At 40.4% G+C, this 24,304-nt stretch overlaps 1 protein-coding gene across 9 annotated transcripts in view; it reads right to left on the bottom strand.

Annotated features, from left to right (window-relative positions):
* Positions 1-24,304, bottom strand: part of MCTP1 (multiple C2 and transmembrane domain containing 1) — a 275,473-nt gene that overhangs the window by 161,409 nt on the left and 89,760 nt on the right. For all 9 annotated transcript variants that reach the window (XM_055699706.1, XM_055699707.1, XM_055699709.1 and 6 more), the window contains exon 2: positions 9,657-9,771. In XM_055699706.1, coding sequence (XP_055555681.1) covers positions 9,657-9,771 — 115 coding nt within the window. The remainder of the gene's footprint in view (positions 1-9,656; positions 9,772-24,304) is intronic.

The raw sequence follows: 24,304 nt of genomic DNA, 5'->3' as shown, positions 1-24,304 counted from the left end.
GTGCAACTGTCAGCCTAACTTCAACAAAACATTTATATTTCATTTTTGGGATGGCTGAACTCAAGATGCATTTAAAGAGGATTTAAGCCTGCTACAGAAATGTTCCCCTGGCAGCTCAAATTTTTATTCTAGTTAATATACTTTAATATAAACAGAATTACATCCCTTAATCACAGGAAACACTGTTTGCTCTGCCCCTAAAACCTCAGGACTGAAATGATAATCTTCCTGCAATTGTTCAAAGCATGACCACTTGTTTTCCAAGATAGCCTGCTTTTGCAATATCAGTCAGAGGTTTCACCCCTTCTGGAACAGAGGGCTCCAATTTGCTTTGTCTAAAAAGCACAGTTCAGTGTTGGTCTTACGTATTACACCTTCCAGTTCTATAGAAATAACCTTATTGATATGAACTTGGCACTTGACAAACACCTGAGTTGCCCTTGTCAATGTGACAATGCGGTCAACAATATTTCTCTCCAGTAAAACGTTTTTCTCCCTTCCCCAGGGATAAGGATTTACTACTACACGGTAAATGCAAACTGAAATAAAAGCTGAACCTTAAAGTGTAAATAAAAATGCCAGGTAAAGCAAGAACAGAAGCCCTACAGCATGCAGCGCCCATATGTTTGGCACAACAAAAAAAGGTATAATTATATTTAATACCTTGCTTGAATCTGATACTCATTGCATATGCAATCCCAGTTAAAGACATGAAGGAAAACCTACACTATGGAGAAATGTTCACAGAAACATATGACGTGAACCTTGCCTTAAGACAGTATTTTAATTTACTAGCTAGAAAATCTTAACATTGGTATTTCCTTATTTGCAATATAGTCATGTGAAGAAAAAAGACATAGAATTACACTAACAAAGCAGGACTTTCTATTCTCTTTTAACAATCAGACACAAAAGTGTTTGATGTCTTCTAATGACTTTGAATTAACAGGCCAGGTTCCTCCATCTGAACCACCTGCAGACAATCGTCTGGAAGTCCCAAGCCCAGCTGCTGCTACCAGTGCTCTGTTGATTTACCAGCATTACCAACAGAAGTCTTGACAGGGATTTGGGCTACTGGCGTAGCGGAGACCACTGAAGTGCTATGCTGCCTTCCCTGGCCAGTATGTCACGCTTTCTTGCCTTGCCATGAAGTCCCTCTGCAACAGGCTACTCGGGAGCACCACGCATCCTTTGACACGGGTACCTGCACTTGCCGTAGCAGCGCAGGGCCACTACAGATAACTTGGCAGCCTACTAAACTTTCTTTTATGACCTTATTTTTAGCACTGGCAATATCCTCTTGCTTTATCTCCATTCTTTATAGCTAGAGGAATAAGATGGTTCAAAGCTTCAGTGAGGCATTTGTAACTTAGGAAGACTTACTCAGGGATCACCTACATTCATGAAACGATCCAGAGGTGTAACCAGGAACACACAGGCTTTTTCCCCTCTTAGGAATATTCGTATCTTCTTTGAGAACAAAAGCTATTAAAAGGGAATGAAAGCTTAAATACCAGCTGTAAACAAGCACGTTTTTTTAACTTGCGGTTTTTAGCACTATACTCCACATGTCTGGCAAAGAAAAAATCCATTTAATTACACAACACATTGTCATGTGAAATTAAAGTGAATGATAAGTGCGGGTTCCTACAACACTTAAAGAATCACAGCAATGAAACTGAAGGAAAGGGAAATAATCTGAGATTCGTTATGAAATAAATGTATTTGCTTAATAAGCAATTCCCTGGTGCATTTATCATGGAAGTAAAAAAGATGAAACATGCTATGTTTTCAGTACTGATCTTAAACCAGAAATAGTCATTCCTATGCAATGGTAAAAAGCACCAAAGACTAAAAAGCTACAGCCAACAAAGTCCAATCGCTAGAATTATTACCAGAATCTTTAAATAAATTCTGATTCTTATTTTTTTCCTTTTTGGAACTAATAGAAATGGAATCACAATTACAGTTTTATAGTTTGAGAGAAAAAAGGGTCCAAAGCACACCACTAGTCTATGACCGTTTACAAGGGAGAACGTGAACACACCTCATTTGTGCTTTGGACAATGTGTACTGGTCCATCAGCAGGCAATTAGCGTGACTCCCCCTGCAACAAGCCCTCAGGGACTGGAATAACAGCAACTAACAGGAAAACCCACCTTGCATCCTGCGACTATCTCCCGCTGCTCCCACTGAACTAGCAGGAAACTTTTTGACCTCCAACAGCAATCTGTGCTTATCTATACTAGACAGTCCTTGCTTAAGCCCATCTCTTCCTTCCCACTCTCATGCCACGTAGCTCACAGCAAAGTCTCCACATCATGCTACTGCTATGGAAAGCGGGGCTCCTCTGTGGGTGGAATGAAGTTCTGTGGGCTTCTGCATCTGTCCGCACCTGCCTTTCGCCCATATGCCCATGATTCACTTTCTTGTCTGGGACACAGCAACAAATAAGTAATAAATGTAAGCCTCCCGCAAGCTTTATATCGTTTCAGAAAAAAATACAAGTGCTTTTCATAAATCTGAGCTTCTGTGCCATCCAGTTAGGGCTGTATTACAGAGAAACACAGCAGCCTAGTTCTCCCGGTTTGAAGTCAAATTCTGAACACAGTCCAGTCATTTTTAGACAGAGAATAACTGGCTCTGAATTTTCACAGTCAGAAGATCTCACAGAAGATGACACAGCAGTCTTAACGACAGACTTCTACCGTTCTTAGCCAGGAGGTTCATTTCCCGTGATTGCTGTCATTTGCATTACAGCGCAACTTACACAGTGACATTTGTTCACCAGACTCTGTATAGGAAACTAACAGCATCTATGACAGGCAGCAATCAGAAAAGGAGTTTACAGTAGAGCCATTACCCCCTCCGACTGGCAAACCCCTCATTTCTTATTATAGCGAGAGCTACCAAGAACACGACTGCAGGAAGTTAGCTAGGAATCAATAGAGAAGGCAAACACCATCAGAAGTGAAGAAGTGAAAATCACCTGATTTCTTACTCCTGATGAGTTAATGCTCCTACTACAAACTGATTTTTGCATAAAAATGAAAATTAACTACCCTGCTTATCATTTTGCTTTGTTTTATTTCCTAAATATTCTGCAAGGGTAACAATGGAAAAATCAGTCCAAAAAGACTGCAGAAGCTGGGATTAATGGACTGTGTTCTTTTATTTTAAAAATGTCTTCTTGAACATAAAGAAAAGGGAAGCAATGTTTTATAATTAGAAATGCTATTCATGACAGTGTAGGTAATAAGAATTGTGACTAGGTGACAGACTGAGATAATACAAGACCTTTACTCTGTATGACTCCCTTGATCTCCAGTGAAATGACACACACTATAGTTCAAAACACTGCTTTAGATAGTATTAAAGTGTTAAAACAGCAACACAGGTAGGAAAAAGTACAGAAGGAAAGTAGGATTAGGTTATGGGAGAGAAAGATTTTTGTCTCGTTCACCTGTCTGCAATGCATAATTCTGACAATTCCCATTTTTGCCTTTAATTGCAACGGTATTTGCTAAGCAATCCGCCAAGACCAGAAGGACTCTGTTCTAAAACCTGCTCTTACCATTTCTCTGTATTGACCTGCTAATCCAAAAGTATCTGCCTGTAATCCACAAGAGTGGCCACGATGTGATCGCAGCGGTGTCAGGTAATGGTACACTGTTAGAAATGTTTTACAAACAAATCTGAACACTCATTTTACTCTTTCTCATACTGCTGCATCATGAGATCAGCTGAATGGGCACACAAAACCAATGATGCCTTAAGATGGCAGGGAAAAAAAATCCCTGAGGTCTTACCCCGAAGAAAACATTTTTGGACAGCTGGACTCTTGTGAAAGTTTCGACTTATATTGTACTTGAAGTTGTATCACAGAATCGCAGACTGGTTTGGGTTGGAAGGGACCTTTAAAGGCCACCTAGTCCACACCCCTTGCAATGAGCAGGGACCCCTCCCCCCAGCCCAGGCTGCTCCCAGCCCCATCCAGCCTGGCCTTGGGCACTTCCAGGGATGGGGCATGTGCCACCTCTCTGGGCAGCCTGCGCCAGGGTCTCACCGGTGTTTCATCATCTCAAGGCATACCACTGTCCCTAGGTGCATCGTTCCTTACTGACAGTTTATCTTACACTCTGGATGAGTACTCCAACTTTCATCAGAATTCCCTCCTATTCTTCTAAATTGACCTGTAACCATAACACAAAAAAGATGACCAAAGACCACCTCTGAACAGCTATTTGTGAGTGCTCACTGGAGAGCTCCTCTAGTTTCTATTTTTAATTGTAAAACTCAACTCCTCAAATGGCCTTTTCTGGAAAACATGAGAAACCTATATTGACAGCATTTCTCCCAAGAAGGTAAGGATTATTTTATCATTTTGTTTCTATTGTGCTTTTATGAGATTCTACTATATCGTACATACTATTTTATACATGTGACTGTTACAGGAGAGGAAATTCTGGTCCACACAAATGGATAGAGATTCTACTATCAGCTTCAATGGATCAGAGATTAATTAATCATAAAATCTAGATGTTATGTCAAATACTCAGGAAGCCTGCTTTTTAATATGGGTTGTGATTGCTGAACCTAAACATATTTATTCCACAGTCCACCTCAATACAACTGTCACCTTTGCTGCGTATAATTTTCCCAGTGTGCTACAAACTGACAGTCTCAATTCCGAGTCCCAAAAAGCAACTCATCAAAAAATGTTTGAAAAAAAATAGAAAGTTATTTTTATATTTGGTAATTACATTTTTTTTTTTATATCCACTCAGTTGTATCAATAAACCTTTCTGCATAGTCTCCACAGTTCTCAGAAATAAATCTCCATTTGGGGAATTATTATTGTAGGGGGGATTATTAATTTTTTAATTAATTTTTTATTACATTTTTCATTAAATTAAATAGACTGCTATCCACAGATTTACATTCTGGCTGAAAGTATCCTGCAGCTCCAAAAAACCCCTATCTTCTATTTGGATGCCTAAATAGTAGGGCTGTGAGCCCGCTGACAGCAGTGTCTGGAAGATGCCCGTACTCAACAGTTTCTGCTGGGGGTGGCACCAAGCCAGCGCCCGCAGGCAGCTCCTGCCAGACCGTGCCACAGGGAAATTCACAGCAACTGTTGCTGTCTCCAGAGGTATCAGGACTGAGTTTATTTTGGAATTCCTGTAGAAATTTTCATTGCAAAATGCCAGGGAATGTCTGTGAAGCCATGTTCTGGAATTATTTAATATTCTTCCAATTTACTCGAGACAGCCCATCTTCGCAGGGGAGCAGACTCCCTTCTGAAGGCTTAGGAAAGGGCATTCAGCCACCCTCTCGGAAGGCTGCCAAGCAGCTTCCACAGGTGCTTCCCTCCTCTTGTGATGGAGGAAATGAGAAAAACCAAGAGCCACAGCGTATTAGAAGGAACATGATGGGTCAGATGCTTACCGAAATACGAGGGAGAACAAGAGATCAGTGGGGTGCAAATGACAGACTGACTTTTTGTCAGCTTCCCTAGAGGAGAAGCTGTTTCCCCTGAAGTTTTTAAGGGGACAGTAGAGTAACCACCAACAGGTGAGGACTTCCTAGAGTGCGTAAGAATTGCCAGCTATGGTAGAAACAAAGCCACATCAGAAGAAAAATGCTGCACACAGACCTGGTTTGCTGGATGGAGAAGTGCCAGCGCAGTGAAAGCAGGCACCACGTCAACCTGACAGCAGAAAGAACCAAAGCAACACATTGAGCCTGTCCTCCAGTGGACTTTGACACCTTCTGCAAAGGGGCTTGCTCGGGTGGGCAAAACTGCTGTAGCACATTAGAAGAGTGCACAACCCCATTTCTCACTCTTCGTCTCTGCTCTCACCTCCTTGCTTTTCTGTATCACAGAAGGACACTGCTCCCCATCACCATCAGGGACGAGTCACTGCCGCCAGGACCCTGCGTGAGATCTCGCTGCCTTTAGGTGAGCAGAAGATACCGCCACTGTCCTCTGGAGCTGCCATGGCGGAAGGCCAGGCTGCACGAGGGAGAGAAGGCACTGGGCCGCTCAGAGAGCGAAGGGAGAGAAGGCACTGGGCTGCTCAGAGAGCGAAACAGCGGCAGCAAGGCTACGGCAGAGCATAAGGGGAAACTGGGAAGTATTTTCCCCATCCACACTTCACACACTGGGCTATGCTGATCCATACCTGTTGAGAATTTGAATGAAATCCAGAGCTGCAATTCTCTTCAACCAAAGCTAACCTCTCTCTGCGAGGAGGGGAGAGAGACGCAAAACTCCAGCAGTCTGAATCTTGGGCATCTTTACTCACACACAGACAAAAAGCAGTGCCTACCTAAGCAGCCTGCACCTTTAAATGAAACATCCTTTAAATGTTTTTACACACTATGAATACTGGCACACTTCTCTACATATATTTACATGAATTTTAGAGTAACAAGCATGCCAAGCTGCCATTTCTTGTTTCAGCATCTTATCCTTGCTATCTCTGTAACAAGGAAGCCGAGCATTTAAAAATTAGTTCTTCCAGAAATTCACATCCCCAGGAGTTTTAGAAAACTGTTGTGTATTTTCCAATCAGATAAAACTTACTACAACCCTTCTGAAATGCCTTCATATAAGCTAACATTCTTGCCCACTCTGACTCAAAGTAAATACAAACCCTTTGATGCACACCCAAAAGTTTTCCTTTGTTTGAAAGAGCAATCTAATTCCACCCCTGATAAACATGTTAAAATAAAAATATAATTAAAGAGCTACTTTGATGAATGTTCACAATTAGCAGCATGCAAATACTAATCTAAAAGGCTTTTTAAAAATAATTTGGCATCTGGGTACCTGTTATAGCATAAATACTCTTCTCTTTGGTCACTGCCTTATGACCATTTGCCACATTCTGAAGATGGTGCGAGCACTATACTGTTGATTTATGCCAATAATCATCTCACCTCACCTCTCCAGGAAACAGACTGGGGCATGTTCCTATCGTCCTCAACTGTGGTACAAAGTTAGCAATATTTCACAATAAGGAAAATGTATTCCATAATCCCGGCCTAACTGAATCCTAAGCTGAAGCGTTCCTCAATCTACAAAGCTACACTGTATACACTGTACTTTAATCAGGTTAAGGACTGATTTTCAGTATCCTACATCAATGAAACCCACAGTTCAGCCATAAATAACATGTTCCGAAGTTAGGCTTAAAAGTCTTCTCAACAATTTTAAATGCATTGCCTTATACATAGATTTGCTTCAATACTGTGTCATCACACAAAACTAGAAGTATCTTAAAGGGTCACTTAATCATCTCGCTTATTATCCCACTGACACTGACTTTTCTTCCAGATCCTGAAAATGTAGATGCAGACAAAGTAATTCACCTGACAAAACGCAAAGTCTAGGTGCATGTTCTTCCCCTGTTACAGTTCTTCAGATTCTCCTGGTTTTGACAGTCAGCTCTCCCAATTATTCTCAATTTAAGCAGCTAGTCTTTTACTGATATAAATATTCCCTATCAGAAATGCTAAGTCTATCAAACTGAAATGCAGTCTTTGCACTGCACAGGGGCACTAACTGCAAACTGTTTCTGGCTTACTTGTTGAAGCCATCTTTGGGTGCAGGTTTCAGTACCAGCATCGGCCACTTAAGGATCAACCCCTCAACTCATTCTACAAAGACAGATTCTCTAGTCTCAGGAAGCACTGCTGAACTGTCTCCTGCACAAAGAGACACAGAGATCTGGTGACACCATCTATCTAGAGGTTAAGACCTTAGATGACAATAAACATCTGTTTTCAGGAACACTTTCCAGGAGGTTTCACACAGAAAATACATTACTTCTGATCATTGCAAAAAAGAAAATTAATGGTTCACTTAATGCTCAAAAAAGTCGTTTTCCTTGTGCTATTTTGCAAGATCAGGTCAATCTCAATGCATTTTGTAAAAAATAAAATAAAATAAAATAATAAATTTTAAAGCCAGAAAGGATAAAATTATCAAGTTCATCATGTACCTAGCCTGTTCTTTGACATGACACAAATTGTGTCAATTGGGATTAACCTGGGTGACACATGTCCCGACTCTGTCTAAAGTGGAGCAGCAAACTGGCATTGTACATTTCTCAAAATGCACAAAAGGGAGTGGATTCCAGGCTCCAGAGTAGTAAGAAAACACTGTGAGGAAAACATACTTAAAACACCTAAAAGAATAATTTTGTTATCTTTCTTTTGACTGAAGAGAATTTTAGAAAACCAATGACTACGATACAATTTTCCTTTTCACCAAATGTGCTATAATATTTCAGTTTGTATCTCAAAATGAGTCTGTTTTAAAGCAAAAAATGTACCAACTACAAGGGGTTTTGTCTGTTTGTTTAAAAACAGTATTTAAGATATTGCAAAACATCTATAAAGGCATTCTACCAGTAAGAAGCAGCCATATAAACTCCACATGCAAGAAGTCAGAGACCAGCAACAAATCAAAGGGGTCTCCTTAACCTAAGAATTTTACTTCCATAAAAGAACTCTTACAAATACCACACACACACACTGTATATGTACAAAAAGCAAATGAGAAATCACAATGGAAAACACAAAGATGTAGGTAATAAGGCTAACTTGTTAACCTTACCAACTTACCAAGTCCCACACTACACAGTCTTTCCCAATGTTACAGGAAAAAGTCTTAGAAAATGAATTCTTAAATGTAACTTCATGTATGGTTTACTTTAGCATGGCCTTAAATAAAGCATATGTTACAAACCACGTTTGTGGTTGCTATAGCATTTTGCCACAAGCAAGATTGTAAACTGCCTTATCACCCAGCTGAGATGAAGTTGTGGCACCACAGCTTTGCAGTAGCTGGAAGCAAAGCTGGATCAGCCTGAAGACAGGATTTCTTACAGAGGTGAAGACTTAAAATGCATAGTTACCTTTCTTTCTGTCATATGGCACACAACAGAGTATAAATATTGCTTGTTATGATGAAGGATTATTTTCAGTCATCTCAGAAGACAGCAGAAAGATGTTGGTCCTCTTACGAGAAATGTTCTGTTCCCCTTTTGCTGTGCCTATCAATGGTGCTATTTATCAACAGCCATGATTAATGCTGGCATTGCTAGCCACATAAATACAGCTTTAATCTTTTCCCTTTCTTTTGAGAATGTTGTGGTGTCTCTTTTCATAAATTTGGGGAAGACAAAGTGTGCAGAACATGTGTAACATGAGAATTCAACTTTGAGTTCCAAGACTGCAATATGTTCAGCAGCAGGTTTCTAAAAAGATGTGAAACTGCAGTTCAAAAATTAAAGAACAAAAAGCTAAAGTTAAAACAAAATCCTCTCCTACCATGCAGTTCAAGTATTCTTTTAGAGTGCAATTCACAGTACTTGGAGAAAATTTAATTGTCAGGCTTTAAGCGGAGGACCTGGAAAAAGTTTTGGAGGAACGGAGCGTTACACGCTGTTACAGACTTCGAGTGTGAGACTCGTCAGACAGTCCTGGGATAAAACTTCCAAGCTCTGGTTTTAGTATCTAACACACTTTCATTAGTAGCTCCATTTAGCACTTGGATACCTATCGTTGCACAGTGCCTCCCAGGGACTTACCCAACGGACATGCAACTTCCTAAACATTAAGGCAGTGTTTACTACCACACTTACCTCCACGGTCCCGTGCTGCTAGATTCTGTCCTCTTCTTAGAGTAATGTCCAACTGGTACATTCCGGGATCCCCAGAGGGAAAATCTGCATTACTTGTTCCTACCAAATTTGTTCCCTGGAAGGGAAAAAGAACCAAAAATTAACAAAATGAAATACTAATGTTACTAAAAATTCCATGTAAAGTATATTTTTGTCTTGTATCATCATGCTGTTGAAGTAAGACAAAGCCCTGTCCCATTCCCCCACCTCAGAGCTAACGCCCCAGCAGCAAGGAATCCACTCCTCATGAGTATGTCAGCATCCTGAGTATTCCTGAGAGTATATCCTGTAAGAGTACTCCTGAGCATCCTTTTTAAACAAAAAACCCAAAATGATTGACACCTTACAGGTTAATTTTATTATTTTTAAAAGGAGGTTGAAAAATCATTCTTTGACATCTGTATTCATTATGGCAACCTCCATTTTTATTTACATTCACGTACAGTCCTGGCGCACTAAAGCAGAATAAGTAAGAAATAACAGAGCTGGACCTTACAGCACTGTTTGGAGTAGTCATTACCAGTACCTTCAAATCCTATATTTATTCAACAGCAATAATAAAGGCATTGAATAAACATACATGAGTTATGGTCAGCTACTGCAATACTTTGAAAGACACATGTGTTTTTTTCCACAGTTATGGGGGAAACTGGTGCAGGCAGAAAAATCATAAGAAGACTAAATGCAGCAATAGCTCTTCATTTGTAATAAATGCCTTATTAGTTTGCCCATATGACACAGCAAAGATAGCATTCTGAGAGTAGTTATTTGTATAAACAGTATCATAATTTTTTTAAAAAAATTATAATAAAGTCAAAATGCAAGGAACTCTGTGGACTGCATGAATAGTAACTGCATTTCAGTCCCAAATGACAAAGGAGAGAAATTGTATTTCTTAGTGTGAGTAAGCTTTTGCAAAATAGTTTTTAACACATCTCTCTATAAGTAGCATCTAATTACACCGCATGCTTGGAACACCACATTTAATTTTCAGACTGGAATGACTGTATCTCATATATTCACAGTACAAAGAGGAGCTTCATATATTACACACACTGAGCACCACAGTCACATATTTTCATGCTAGGAGCTAAATCTTTTAAGACTAGTGCTATTAATATTTTATTATGTGATTATGGGTCCTACGCAAGAAAAAACAATAAGCAGCACAACAGAAACATCTCAGAGACCGCGTGTGTACTAAGGGCTGTACCACTTCAACAAGGCACTTTTGTTTCTCTTCCTACTACATCCCCCCTCCCCTTTTCTTTTTAAGGTAATAATAAATCTAAAGCACAAGGTAAGCCACAAAACAAAGGGCATTTTAACGTATGGCTTATTATCGTTATTCCAGAGTCACAACTCTAAGCCCTAGCATACTGACTACTGCTGCAACACATACAATGCTGGCCAAAGCACACACTGACATGCTTCCACAGCAATGAGATTGATCAAACCTAGTACACTTCAGAGAAAATGGTCACACGGGCTTTGATTTGGCAGGGGGTGGTGTTCTTGAAACCTCTCAACATCTATCTTCTAATTTTGCCTTTGTAAAGTAACTGCTGAGGTATGCTTGGAACTCTTAGGCACCCACCACCTTCTTTTAAATGACTAACACCTCACATGCCATCTCTTTGGTTTTTTTAACGCACTGACTGCGGAAGGATACAGAGGAGTGACAACACTGAATTCTCCACCCCATCCCTGCCACACTTTGTATCTAGTCAAGCCAGAAATATGGAAAAAAACCTGCATACTGGCCTGATCCTCAGCCTTATCCTAGACCCCAACATTCACCAAGGTATTGTGCAAGAAGAAACTTGTGTTCTGAAGTAAATAATAAACATCAAAACTTTCCTCCTCCTTTCTTGCCCTTCTACAAAAGCTTGCAGACACAAAAGAAACATGATGTCTCCCAACATTTAGAACCTCCTTCCTGATTCTCCCTCTTCCTTCCCTGCCAAAGTATGACACAAGCTCTACATGGAAATTCCTTGGTTTGAACAGTGCCATGTTGCTCCCTTCTTTCCCCTTTCTCACCTCCTTTTCAATGCTTTCCCTTCTTTTTTTCCTGAAATGGAACTTCACTTTCTTTTTAACATTCACATTAATTAGTTTTTCAGAGAGCTGCTCAAGGAGGCTAGAAACACCTGGGTGAGCAATGTAATACACCTACAGGGTACGAACAGTTACACAAGTGAAATAAAAAGCAAATAGATCTTAACTATTCCTAAGCATCAGAAAGTCAAATCAATATTTCTGCATCAGAACAACAGCATTTGAAGTATGCAGTTAAAACTGGTGGTTGCCATAGTAAATGCAACTATCAATAAATCATTTTTCAATCATCTTTTGTAAATTAACAAATTCAAAAGTCAAAATGGCAACTAGTGAAAACCATGTCTGTATGGTCTCTAGTAATGGAATAAAGGTAGAAATTTAGACAAGAAATTTGAGAGCATTCATGAAAGCCTACAATTGCCCTAACCATAGAACAGTTTCAAAACCAAGTTTTCTGAACTTCTAGATTCCAACTAGTAACATCAAGAAAACAGGTACTCTGTAGCTGGGGCGGGGGGGCAATAATCATCACAGTTAGAAGCTGTTATGAGCCAGAAGGCTGTTTGTTACTGACTGCTGCAGGATGACACCAAGCCTGACAAACCAAGGGCATGCCTTCACTTTCAGCATCCAAATAGAAGAGAAGGTCTTGAAATTACTTTTATCAAATCTTTAACAAAAATGTTGAGATTCCAGACAAAGACCATAAAGGCAATTTACCTTATTTTCACATATGCAAAATCACCTGTGGGAAGGTCATGCTTGAATTAATTCCTTTGAATTCATTTTTAGTAGTGGTCTATCATTATTTTACTTTAGAATATATTCTTTCAGCTAAACTATGACTAAATTCTGGACTCTGCAATTTCCCATTAAATCAAAATCGATGTGTTCTAAGGGAAATTTATTATTTGGCACAAACACTGAAGCCTTGTATACAGTGAATTTTGGTAGAGGGGTTAAAGAACACCAACAGCCTTGAAAACAGGCCATGTGCAAAGGTCAGGACAGAGGTTGTGATGACTGTACCTGTCCTCAGTTGCACTCCGATTTTTTAATGAATGCCAAACCCTCCTGGGCTGTTCTCTCACCCAACCCAACAGCAACAAGAGCAACACAAGCCATTTCACTTTCAGTGAGACATCCAGGAGAAGCTCCTCAATAGAGTGCACATAAATGAATTTGCTGCTGCAACTCACTTCTGACTCATGGCGTGCCAAGTGATGCTCAAACATGTCCAGAAAACACACTGTTTCGTTGAGCCAAACCAAACACAGAGCTCACTCTGGCCATGCTTTTGATGGCCCCAACAAGTGGCACTCCTTGTTCAAGCATCTGTTTTACCAAGAACTATCTCCATATCATAAATCTGAAATCTGAAAGACTATGATTTCCATTAAAGCCAGGCAGCAGAAAGAAAACAGTTTTTCATTTTGGATCCAACTTAGCCCAACAACCGTTATCGGCTGAGTTATTTATTAGCTGAACCCTTTTACGCTGGAGGCATACACAAGGCAAGCCCATGATGGACACGGGATGCCCTATCAGAACAACTACCAACCAACAGCAGAATGGATAACTTCTAACTGCAAAACACTCAGTACTGTATTTTAAGAACAAAACTCAAAGCCAGCATTACTACATAAGTATGTATTAAGCACACTGACAGAGCTAAGCTGTTAGTCTAACAATGTGAAATAGTGTTTGCTCACTTTTGCAGAAGCTCTGGGGTTCAGATGTTTACTGAGATGCCAGCCATTCTGGAAACGTAGGCGTGTGGGAGGAGCTGAGGAGGAACATGCCTTTGCCCAGGTCTCATGCCACTGTCACATCATGGGCCACACAAAAGCCCATGTAAGGACTCTGTGCACCTTAGCACCAAAAAAACCCACCAGTTTTCTGATGCCTGTTACTAGTATCCATGGGGAGTTCCTGCTACCCAAGCTGACACAAAGCCCAAACTATTGTTGAGAGGGTAATTCAAAGTCTTGATTTTTTTTTTTAAACTCCCACTTCAGTGGCATATAAAGAAAAAAATTAATTGAATTTTCTCAAAAAAAATTTCTTAGAGCAGCTGGAAGCTATGGCTACAGCTACGCCATGACGTTGTTCACTGCTAAACCCCCTCCGATTCACTGATGTGAAAAGTTAGGCAAGTACTTCCACCTCTGTTGTTCACAGCATGAGAGACACTTCACTGTCTTCCAGATTTAGCAGCTTAACAACTAAATGAAAAAAATATTTTTCACAGCTGAACAAATGTTGAGCATGTAAAAGGGCTGCAAGCTAGCTGGTGGGTAGGTACATGCGAGTAGCTGCACACCAGCAATAAAGGAAAATGCTCTCCCTGGTTTTGTACATCTCACGTTTCCACCATATGAAGCGTTCACTGGTCGGAACCCAGTTCCACCTCAGCGTTCAAGAAAAATTGCAATGCTTTGGAACTGACAGGATAAAAGGCTAAAATCACCACCATTCCCACATCCTATCATTTTTCACGGTTTGTTAAAAAAGTGCTATAAAACAAAAAAAGTGGATCTGATTCTGGTCATTAGTCACTACCAAAGTCAGGGTAAATCTGTTGAAGTCAGACCAGCAATTTATGGCTAAAAGATAAGAATCAGTAACATCATCTGTGTGGTCCTCTTACAAACCACATCACAAAGTTACAGCTAACTCATTAACTTCTCCAGACTGAAAGCCTGAAGATTATTACCATCTTTTGCCATCGAAAACTATCTATTACCTTTTTATATCACCATGCATACCAAAATTTTCCTTCAAAGCTCTTAATATTTCTAACAATTAATCAGCTAAACCAATCCAAGAAATTGGGGCTTTGTGGCTACCCTACAATTCACATACCATACACTAGCCTAACTTTGTGCCAGCAGTTAAAGGGATATAAGAGGCTTAAGGAACTCCCTGCTGCTGCTGCAAAAAAAAAAAAACCACTTCACAGGAACAGATCAAAAAAATACATTCATATAGTTTGCTCAATGCCAAAACTGAATATTCAGCTTTATGAAATTTAAAAAAACTGATGTACACCTGTAACACACTCCCCCTTCCAAAAAGGAAAAAAAACCAAAACCTTTAGCAATACAGAAAAACAAACAAAAAAACCACCAACAACCCAAAACAAAACAAAAACAACCCCTCTAACATTTTCCTATGCTTAAAAGGATATTTTGGAAATGCATATGAACGAGATTGAAGAAACGTTCTTATCTGAGTCATTTAGGCAACAGGTTACAGCTCTGTTGATTTCAATATTCTGCCCGAACATGCTGATAGAAGGTAAGCAAAAAGCACTTCCCACCCTGCTCAGCATAAAACAAAGGCATCAGCATCAACACTTCCTTTGGTAGATTAAGGAAAAGGGAAATGTAACAGGAGTTGTATAAAAGAAGTGACATGGGAAGCTGCAGATGTGGCTACAGCGACTGTCCCCAAGCTGGGTCACTCTCAGGACACCAGGCAGTGAATACCCCAGCATTCCCTTCAGAGCTGCATACAATAGATGAAATTAAACCAAAGTGTCCTGCAAGGAGGCAGCAGCAGAACATCAACAGTAAAGTGTTCACAGCATGGCATGAAATATTACCAATTTTGAAACAGAAAAAAAAATATCAGAAAGTTTGAAGTTAATGTAACTTTGCCTTCAATATTGCATAAGCAGAATTTTCCACTCCAATTACCGCCTGACTCAAACTGATTTCTTCAGAGTATTTTCATTTGTCAAAGCTTGATGCTTTAGAAAAACACCTGCCTGCAAGAAATTCAGAAATTCTGAATATCCAAGTGGCTGTCAACTCCTTGTCAGTGCAACTAATGGGAACTGACTGTGCTTCAAAGTTAGGACAATAAAGCCAAGTGACAAGCAATTTTTAATTTCACTGAAAGTGTTGCCTTTATCTAACTTAAGAGTTACGATGATCATGTCCTAAACAACACTTTCTGTGCTATTGTTCTCACTGATGGCAGCTCAGGAAGAGCTGAGGAACTTCTGAGTAAAAACAGTTAACACAGCTCACTTCACCTCACTCATTCTTGGTTTTCCTTGTTTCCAAAATAAAAAGGCAGGTGTATCATGTGAATCCCTTTCAACAGCAATATAAACTAATATTCTGGGATTTAAAATATTATTGGAGATGTGCAGAAATATTAGTAGCATTTTATATGCACTAATAATGTGCTTTTTGATTAACTGAGTATGTGCTTCAGGTAGGACTGGCTACTTTGTTAAAGCCTGTCAAACAGCAGATGTTTCCCCTAGACAAGAGATGAGTATTTTAACGAACATGAAAAGCCTCAACTGTTGTTGTGAAGATTCTGAAGTGGATAAAATGTGCTGATGAACTGTAAAAGTCAGATTTCATGTATGTGCTCTGTATTGTGTGATGGCAACACTGCATACATGCTAGTCTGGAATGTCTCAATTATGAAGAACTATGAACGCAAGACTATTTCTGCAGAAAAAAACCCCACTTTTCATGTTAGCATTAAGTACATACATAACAAACACACACTTCTATATATGTTGCTGTGCTCTGAATGCGACCATCTAGTTTATGTTCTCAGGAAATACACTGTGGCTTAGTAAGAGTCATGTGTACATGAAAAATTAAGCCTCTTTCCTGAGCTTTTTGGCTATGGCTGAAAGAACTATTTAATCCCCTTGTTAAAGAAAACCCTTAAGAATCAAACAGCAAGACTGACCATTTGTGTCTGCAGAATAATGGGAATATTTTTGGTGACATCTGTACTAATTATAATTCTTCGATTTTATTTGAAAGCTACCAAAAGCAAATCTTATTTTCAGTATCAAGATTATTACTGTCAACAGCCTGCTGCATTTCCTTCTGAAAACGTAATTAATACATGAGAAGTAATAATAAAAGGTGTGAGCATGTTAACGTTTTGAAAGTTTTGGTATTCAGAAGCACTAACCCTGTCTGGCAGCAAAGAAAACCAAACATATATCAATACTAGCAAAGCAATCAGAGGTGATTCCACCAGGTTGTTCCTCCCCCCATCCGACTCCATAGCCTGTTCTGGGGATAGAAAACTCAGTTTGCTGCCACTTACTCATTCAAATCTACTACAAAATTTTAGTTCTGCAGCACCACTTACAGAGACTAAGACAGTAAAGCGAACAGAAAACAAAAACAAATAATCCCTTCTCCACCAAGCTTATACATTTATTCTTGAACAAAGCAACCACAGCTTCCTTCCCAGCTTTGCTGCACTCCACCCTGGCCTCCCGTCTCTCCCCTCTTGGCTCTTGTCTTGTCTCTTCTGTGAAAAGCAACCACTGCAATCAAGCCAAATCCTTCTGGGATGTCCACTGTTTCTTACAGACACAATGGCTCACCTACATACAACAAATTATAAGCGTGGGGATTTAGACCATAAGCTTTACAGGGACTGAAGCAAGTCTTCGTTTTCACATATAAGTAAGGGCAGATAATTCTTTGCTGTGTTTTCAAACTCTTATTCCTCTTTTCATCCTTAAAGGTATATTGCCTCAACCTCTTTGTAATGGGTTGTGTAACGGGTCTTTTGAAAGTCCAAATACATTTTACCACTTTGTTTCTCCTTGTATGGTACTGCTTTGATAAACCAAAAACTTTTTAACCTACTATTGATAAGCAATTCCTTTGTAGAAGACGTAAGTTTAAAACTACGTTGGAATTTCAACTATTGAATTGTGAATTTGTAACTGGAGTTCGATCAAGATTATAAGTACAGAAATATCGGTATCAGTGTTCAAAAGTACCTATTTTTGCCCAGCACTCCAGCGTAGCTACTACTTTTAGCTAGACATGGTTTTGCTAAACCAGCTGGTTTAACACTTAGATTTTACTCTCTGAACAAAGTGATTTGTTACAACTTACTGGTTTGCTCTGGAACCGTTCCCTTTAGCACCTTTTTTTGCTGACAATGCTTCCTCATTAAACCAGCAAATAGCACATCCACAGCAGGTTCTTCAACAGATTTCATGGTGGAGGCTGATGTGGAGAAACCCCTGCAACCTCCTTGACAGCTCAGGCTTTGCGGTAAGACAGATGCTTCCCTAACCACTGCAAGAGCCTTTTCAGGAGAAGCTGGCTCCTGAAGGTGAAGGGAGGGATGGGTTGTGTATAATTCCCTTCTGAATAACATTACAGAGGAGATCAAGAATAAATCAAGCAGGTATACTAGATAAATCAATGCACTTCTGATTTGACATATCTAATTAAAACTGTAGATCAGCACAATGTGTAAGGTATTCCTATTGTTTTCTCTTCAAAAAAGTCCTTTTGCAATGCAGAATAAGGAGATGTTCTACTTTGTTTAAAATGAAACAGAACTGTTTTCTACAAAATAGCTTTTCTAAGTCATGCCTTTGGCTGTTCAGCAGCAAACTACACAAAGCATTCAACAAAAGCAGCCCTAACCCTGCAAATGGGTATACAAATGTACACGTATCTGAATCCAACCAAGTACACGTGACTACTAACCCTCTATCCCTCCACAGCATTGAGCTCTTCTTACGTATTGGTTTCTGCAAAAATTGATACTGTGAAGTACCATTTCAGAAACTGAACAACAACAACAATTTATACCAGCTGGTCACAGAAGGGCTTCCTACCAACAACACCTGACGTGGTATGGCCAGAAAGAATTAAAACAAAATCTAGTAGAAGTAGTGCAACAAATAATGGCAAAGAAAAATCTGCTAGAAAACACCAAACTTGCAATGTGGACAGTCAAATGCTAATCATGCAAGTTTTGGTCTTCACTGGGAAAGCCTGTAAAAACAGAAGAGATGGGTATTAGTTCTGATATGTTTATGCACACTTTTTTTCTCTAAAAAATCTCAACATGCTTACAGCTATTACATTGTTTATGCAAGTTCCTTAATTCAAGAGGGACATCTACTGCACAATCTTCGATACAAGAATGAGATGAAGTAATGACCACACATGCCTTTTCTGCAGCCATCTGTCCAACACATACCCAAATGACCCATCTTGGAGGATCAACGTATCAGTCTGCCCTGCAAGATGCCAATTAAGGAGTAATGCAAGGTTTCAAATTATGAACATGAAAAAACATCTTTCCATATTGAGAAGGTGTGTAATATTACTAGGCTTAACATTCTGAAAAAAGCCATTATTGAAGTCACTGGGTTTTCTTCCTGTCTATGACAAAGCCTGCACTCATTGCACGATACTTTTAGATACTATCCACTTGACTGACACAAGGAATGTTTTAAGTACAGAGGAAAAAAAAAGGATGTTTTCCAGAGACAGAAGCTGCAACAGCCAGGCGTGTCACAGCTAATTTTTGTGTTAGGCAATGCCGAACTCCACACTAAGAATGACCAGTACTGAAATACGAGACTATGGTCCCATGAACAGAAGATTGCAGCTCTTCACCAAGGTGAACATTTTAACAATTGCAGGCATGGATTTACTGTTCAGCCCTTTCAAGAACTTCATGGAGGTCCCAGTGATGGCAGCCAGTGATGTTCTCATCCTGTGGTCCTGGAAAAGTAGTTGGGGATGGCAGAAACTGCAAGTTCCACAATGGATGCAAAAGTGAGGAGATGAGAAAAAGTTGTGACCAGCTCAGAAGTGCTACCGTAAGTCCACTGCTCCTTAACCCAATCCTGACATATACACACAGTTCCCAGGAGACAAATCAGCTGTGAAGTGGAATACAGTTTGCAAGGAGAAATACCAGTTGTGGTTTTGGGCTGGAAAATGGGAGGGTACCCAGTCCTCAACTGGCAAAACCCACTGTTGCCTGTTCCATATCCAACACAGAAAATCACTCCTATCCTTCAGAGACAACAAACTGCTCACATTTTAGTTCCATCACCGACTGATGCAAGATGAAAAAAGGGAGAAAGTGGTCTGCTCAGAATTTCTCAGAAAAGTCCTGAAATCCTGTGAAAATGGGGACTGGACTGTATCAACCCCCTCAAGAACCCACCTGAATCTCAGATTGATCTATTACAGATCAGAGGGGGAGAAATAATTCCACAAACCAAACAGACAAACCTCACCCAGGGAGCCATACTGATTTCCTAGGTACAAACGAACCCTTTGTGAGCAGTGGTACCCACCACAAGGCACAGGTTTCCAGTAGTGCAGCTGATATCACCAGATAAATGCCAGATAAAACAGGGAAGTGCTTTCCTGTGGGCATTACTCAGTACATCATCTCTGGCAAGTACCCGAGAGTGACAACTCCCAGCTCCATAACAAACCCCTACCATCATAAATAACTCATCAAGGGCCAGAGAAATAAAACAAAATGTGTGCAGATTTCCAACAGAATGCCTGTCTGCTGACCGGTAAAGCAATGATGAAGCTGTTCAGGTGAGATAGCAGCAAATGTAAAGCATTTTCCCACAAAAGTTTTACTGCTTCTTCTCTTCTATTAATTTTTGGTGATAGGTTCTTTTTGTAGAAAAGATGGAAAATGTTTATTAAGCTGTACATTACAACGCTCAAGTTTCCAGCAGTAACCAATGCCTAGCCTCTGATAAATCTTGGAGACCCATTAACCCGAGGCTGTGTACCAGCCCTCTCCAGTGCAAGTGGCTGCTGTTTTTTCCAGAGTCTGTACGGAACAGCACCGGTAACTGCCCCCTCTGGGGCTGCTTGACCAGCTGCCTCTTGTTCAGGGGGATGCAAGCTCTCTTCCAGTCCTCCAGTTTTCCAGTAAAACAAAATCTAAGAGAACTTTGTTTGCTGAAAAATGTGGCCAGCCCACAGCCTCAGAGCAAAGAGTCTCTTAGCAGGTGTGCAAGGCAGTGTCACTGTTCTCTACCTGTTACTGAAGTCTTACAATATTTTCAGTTAGACAGTATGGTCTGTTCCCACAGCTTTTTCACCGAAAGGTAGATGAGGAACACTGAGTTATCAGCTGGTTGAGCCCTTGTGTTTTTATGGGCGCATAACTCATACTTCAAGAACTGACTCTTCAGAAAGATGTTTCCCTTCTCAACTTATAAAAAGATAGAGCTCTGAGTCATTAATAATTTGTAAATACAGTCTATTCTCGCAATGATGCCCAAGAAGACTCAAAATTTAGCAAGTGCTGGAAACTGTTACTAAATGACACTGGTAATAATGAAGCATATATGAACCATTATTGTATTTCTCTGAGCTGAATTTAAGAAACTCTTCCTAGAATGAGGGTAAGAAAAACAGCTGACAATCATCTTTCAGCATGCAACTGGTCACCTTCTCTCATGAATTTACACTATGAAAAAATTTCTTATCCCTTCCTTAATGCAAATAGTGCCATTATCACAAGAATCATCACACACAACTCTCAAAAGATTTATTTTTTTTAGCATCTTTGAGTAAAATAAGAGTATTGGCACAGCAATTGAGAAATTTCTGGAAGCAAAATTATCTGTGAGCACCTGCAAAGCCAGCATCATTACAACTGGAGAAGCTAAATGTGGATGGACAATACCAGAAAACAAGCTGAAAATTCATGTACAGCCAGCACCATTGGCATAAACATCCCCATCACTTCAGGTCTTGTGACAAAGCCACAACCTAGCACCAACAGGCCAGTTCTGCTAAAGTGGATTCAAACAAGTGACAAGACCCCCAACAAGGCGTCCTGTCTACTTGGCTCAGGAGAACCAGTATCAGCCGTGGTGACAGGTGAGTATGTCCTTCCTTTCAGTGTCTGCTGTTCACATCCCCTGCACCTTCCCCATCTTCGTGAACCCATCAACGTTGTGAGATCATTCATCCTCCCTGGAAGAATGTGTGAACATCAGAGGGCTCCATCTTCCAGCTGTACTAGCACAGCCCCTGTCCAGCCACTACCGGCACCAGGGGAGCAGAAGACAACATCTGCTGAAGAGCCTAGGAGAAACTGAAATGACATCTCTTCTCCGCACCCCAGGCATCTGCCATAAATTTGATCAGACTGTTGACGAGTAGGTTCTGCTGAAGCCTTCATCCCTGGGCTGAGCTGCAGGCAGCAGACCTGCTGTCCCACCACAGGCACACCAATGTCCCATCGGACAGAGAACTCGACATCTGGTGTTTCTGTCACTGAGCCTCACAATGAATCCCACGACGTGGGACATAATGCCAACTGCACAAAGTAAAATGGAAAATCAAGAAACGAGGAGATTAACTGACTGTGAACTACCAGTTTTAAAGGACAAGTGAGGTCAGGCCTTTGGAGAAATTAAGTGCTCTGGCTCATGCTGCAGCTGGAGAAGGAATCAGCTTACCCCAGGAGTTACTCCTCCTCCTGAAGCATCACTGTTGGATGTGGTAGCTCCAGGTTTGCCTCATTCATCACTGCTGACTAGGAAGTTCTTCAGTCCCAGTGGACTGGCACAAGCCCAAACATAGCAGAGTAAGGAGAAAAATTTATTTTCTTCCACAAGCAGACAGCTTGGTAGAAATCCCATGTATATTCCCTGATAATTAGAGCTGTCTCAAATGTAAGTGGGCTCGCAGAGGAGATGCTTTCTTTGCACCACCATACTTCATTTTCCCTAGCTATGTGTGTCTCAGTGGTTTCTCCACCTGGGATAATCCCTTCAAGGAGGACTGTTAAACAGAATGGAAATTACTTTGAAACTCAAGGTAATTTGGTCAAATCTGCTAAAAAGTGTTGCAGCACCCTCCTCACTAATCACATTCCCTACCCTGTTCCCTTCATTTTTATTTCAGAGGGAAACTGAGCAAAGATTGCCTATAAGGAAAACCTAGAGTCACAGAGGGAGAAAGGTCTACTCTTAGTTCTGGAGATAATACTAGAAAGGAGGATACTATTCTTCATTAACTGCTAAATAACGAACAGTATGCAAAATACCTCCAGAGCAAATTTTATCATCAGATTATTCATCTTTCTTATGAAAAAAAGTTACCAACAGGCTACCTTATCTCATGGGAACATGACGCTGATTACTGGTCCCAGTCTTTACTTACAGAATTTCCCACAACTGCTTACAGAATTATTACCTCTAACTGAAAGGTAATTTAAAAAATATACTAAAAGTGTAAAGGGCCTTGATGAGTTCGATTAGCAAGTAACACTTTAAAATCTATTTCAAGTGTAAAATAAAACCCTAGAAAACATTAATTAAAGGGCGTTTTTCATGACCCCTCACCCGTTTTTCAACCGCTTATTTTCAGTTAGGAGGTTGCCCAACGCTGCTTCCATCTACTCAGCGCTGGTGAGGCCACAGCTGGAGTGCTGAGGATGCCCAGCACCAGAGAGATGGAGACGTACTGCAGCAAGCCCAGCAATGTGCCACAAAGATGATGAAGGAAGGGATCAGAGCATCAGTTGTCTGAGGACAGGCTGAGGGAGCTGGGACCGCTCTGCCTGGCGGAGTTCCCTGTGCCAAGAGGGGAGTCCCACCTGTCTGTGCAATACCAGCCAGGCTCTTAGTGGTGCCCCATGACAGAAGAGGCATAGAGGATATTTCACTTTAAACATGAGGAAAAAATATGTTTTCCTGTGTGAGGGTAGTCAAACACTGGAGCAGGTTGCCCACACAGTATCTCTGAAGATACTAAAAACCTGCTAGAGATGACAGCTCAGAGCAAGAGGTTCAACTGAGCTATGTCCAGAGGTCCCTGCAAACCTATCAGCTATTCTGTGATTCCCTGTTGCTTTGAAATATAATAAATAACGTACGTGCTGACCTGAGCTACCTTTCATCCAAGGGTTGTTTTGCTTTCCAATTCTGGTTGCACTGGTTTGGCAGTGCTCACAACTACCATCCCCTCCATCCATTAAGAGCAGATCAGGTCCAAGATACCAAGATGTGCACAAACTCTGAATGCTTCAAAACAAACCCATATATATGCCTTGCATTTATCCTGCAGTGCTCACATATGTTGTAACTTAAACCCTTCCCCTGCACATTACAGTCTTTTCTGCAAAGAAAACCATTATTTTCAAAGGTACACAAAGACATACTGTGTATGGCTATATAAACATGAAATTGCTTCCTGTATGCACTTAAAAGTGCATTTACCTGCACTCTGCAAAATCCCAAGAGTATAATATTTTCCAAAAATTAAAAAAAATAATCACTTATTTAAGCACAGTAAGTTAAAATCACCATGAAACTAATTAGATCTGACTTTCATCTGTGCAGAATTGTTCAGTTCTCAGGCCAAGCAGAAAGAATGAGCACTCCTGTGCCATTTTGGTCTTAAGAAAATTATTGTAAGTTACATGGGCTGTCTGAATACATTTGTGCAAGTACACACGCACTTGCACTTACGAACATGTGATGCACACACAAAGTAAATGGGGAAATGAAAGCAGTCTGTAAGGGGATGAAACACACTGAAAATACAAAATCACATATTTTTTTTCTGTCCAACATAAACCTTAAATCCCTCAAACGATCATATTTTGAAGCATTACAATCATGTCCACATTTTTCCAAAGGCTAAGTCTCAGGCAGATCACAGATTCACAGGATAGTTTGGGTTGGAAGGGACCTCAAAGCCCACCCAGTCCCACCCCCCTCCCCCCAGCCCAGG

This window comes from Falco cherrug, chromosome Z (genome assembly GCF_023634085.1).
Source record: "Falco cherrug isolate bFalChe1 chromosome Z, bFalChe1.pri, whole genome shotgun sequence".
Classification (NCBI taxonomy): Eukaryota; Metazoa; Chordata; class Aves; order Falconiformes; family Falconidae; genus Falco; species Falco cherrug.
Note: the sequence above shows the minus strand (reverse complement) of the source record. Positions and strands in the feature narration are given on the sequence as shown.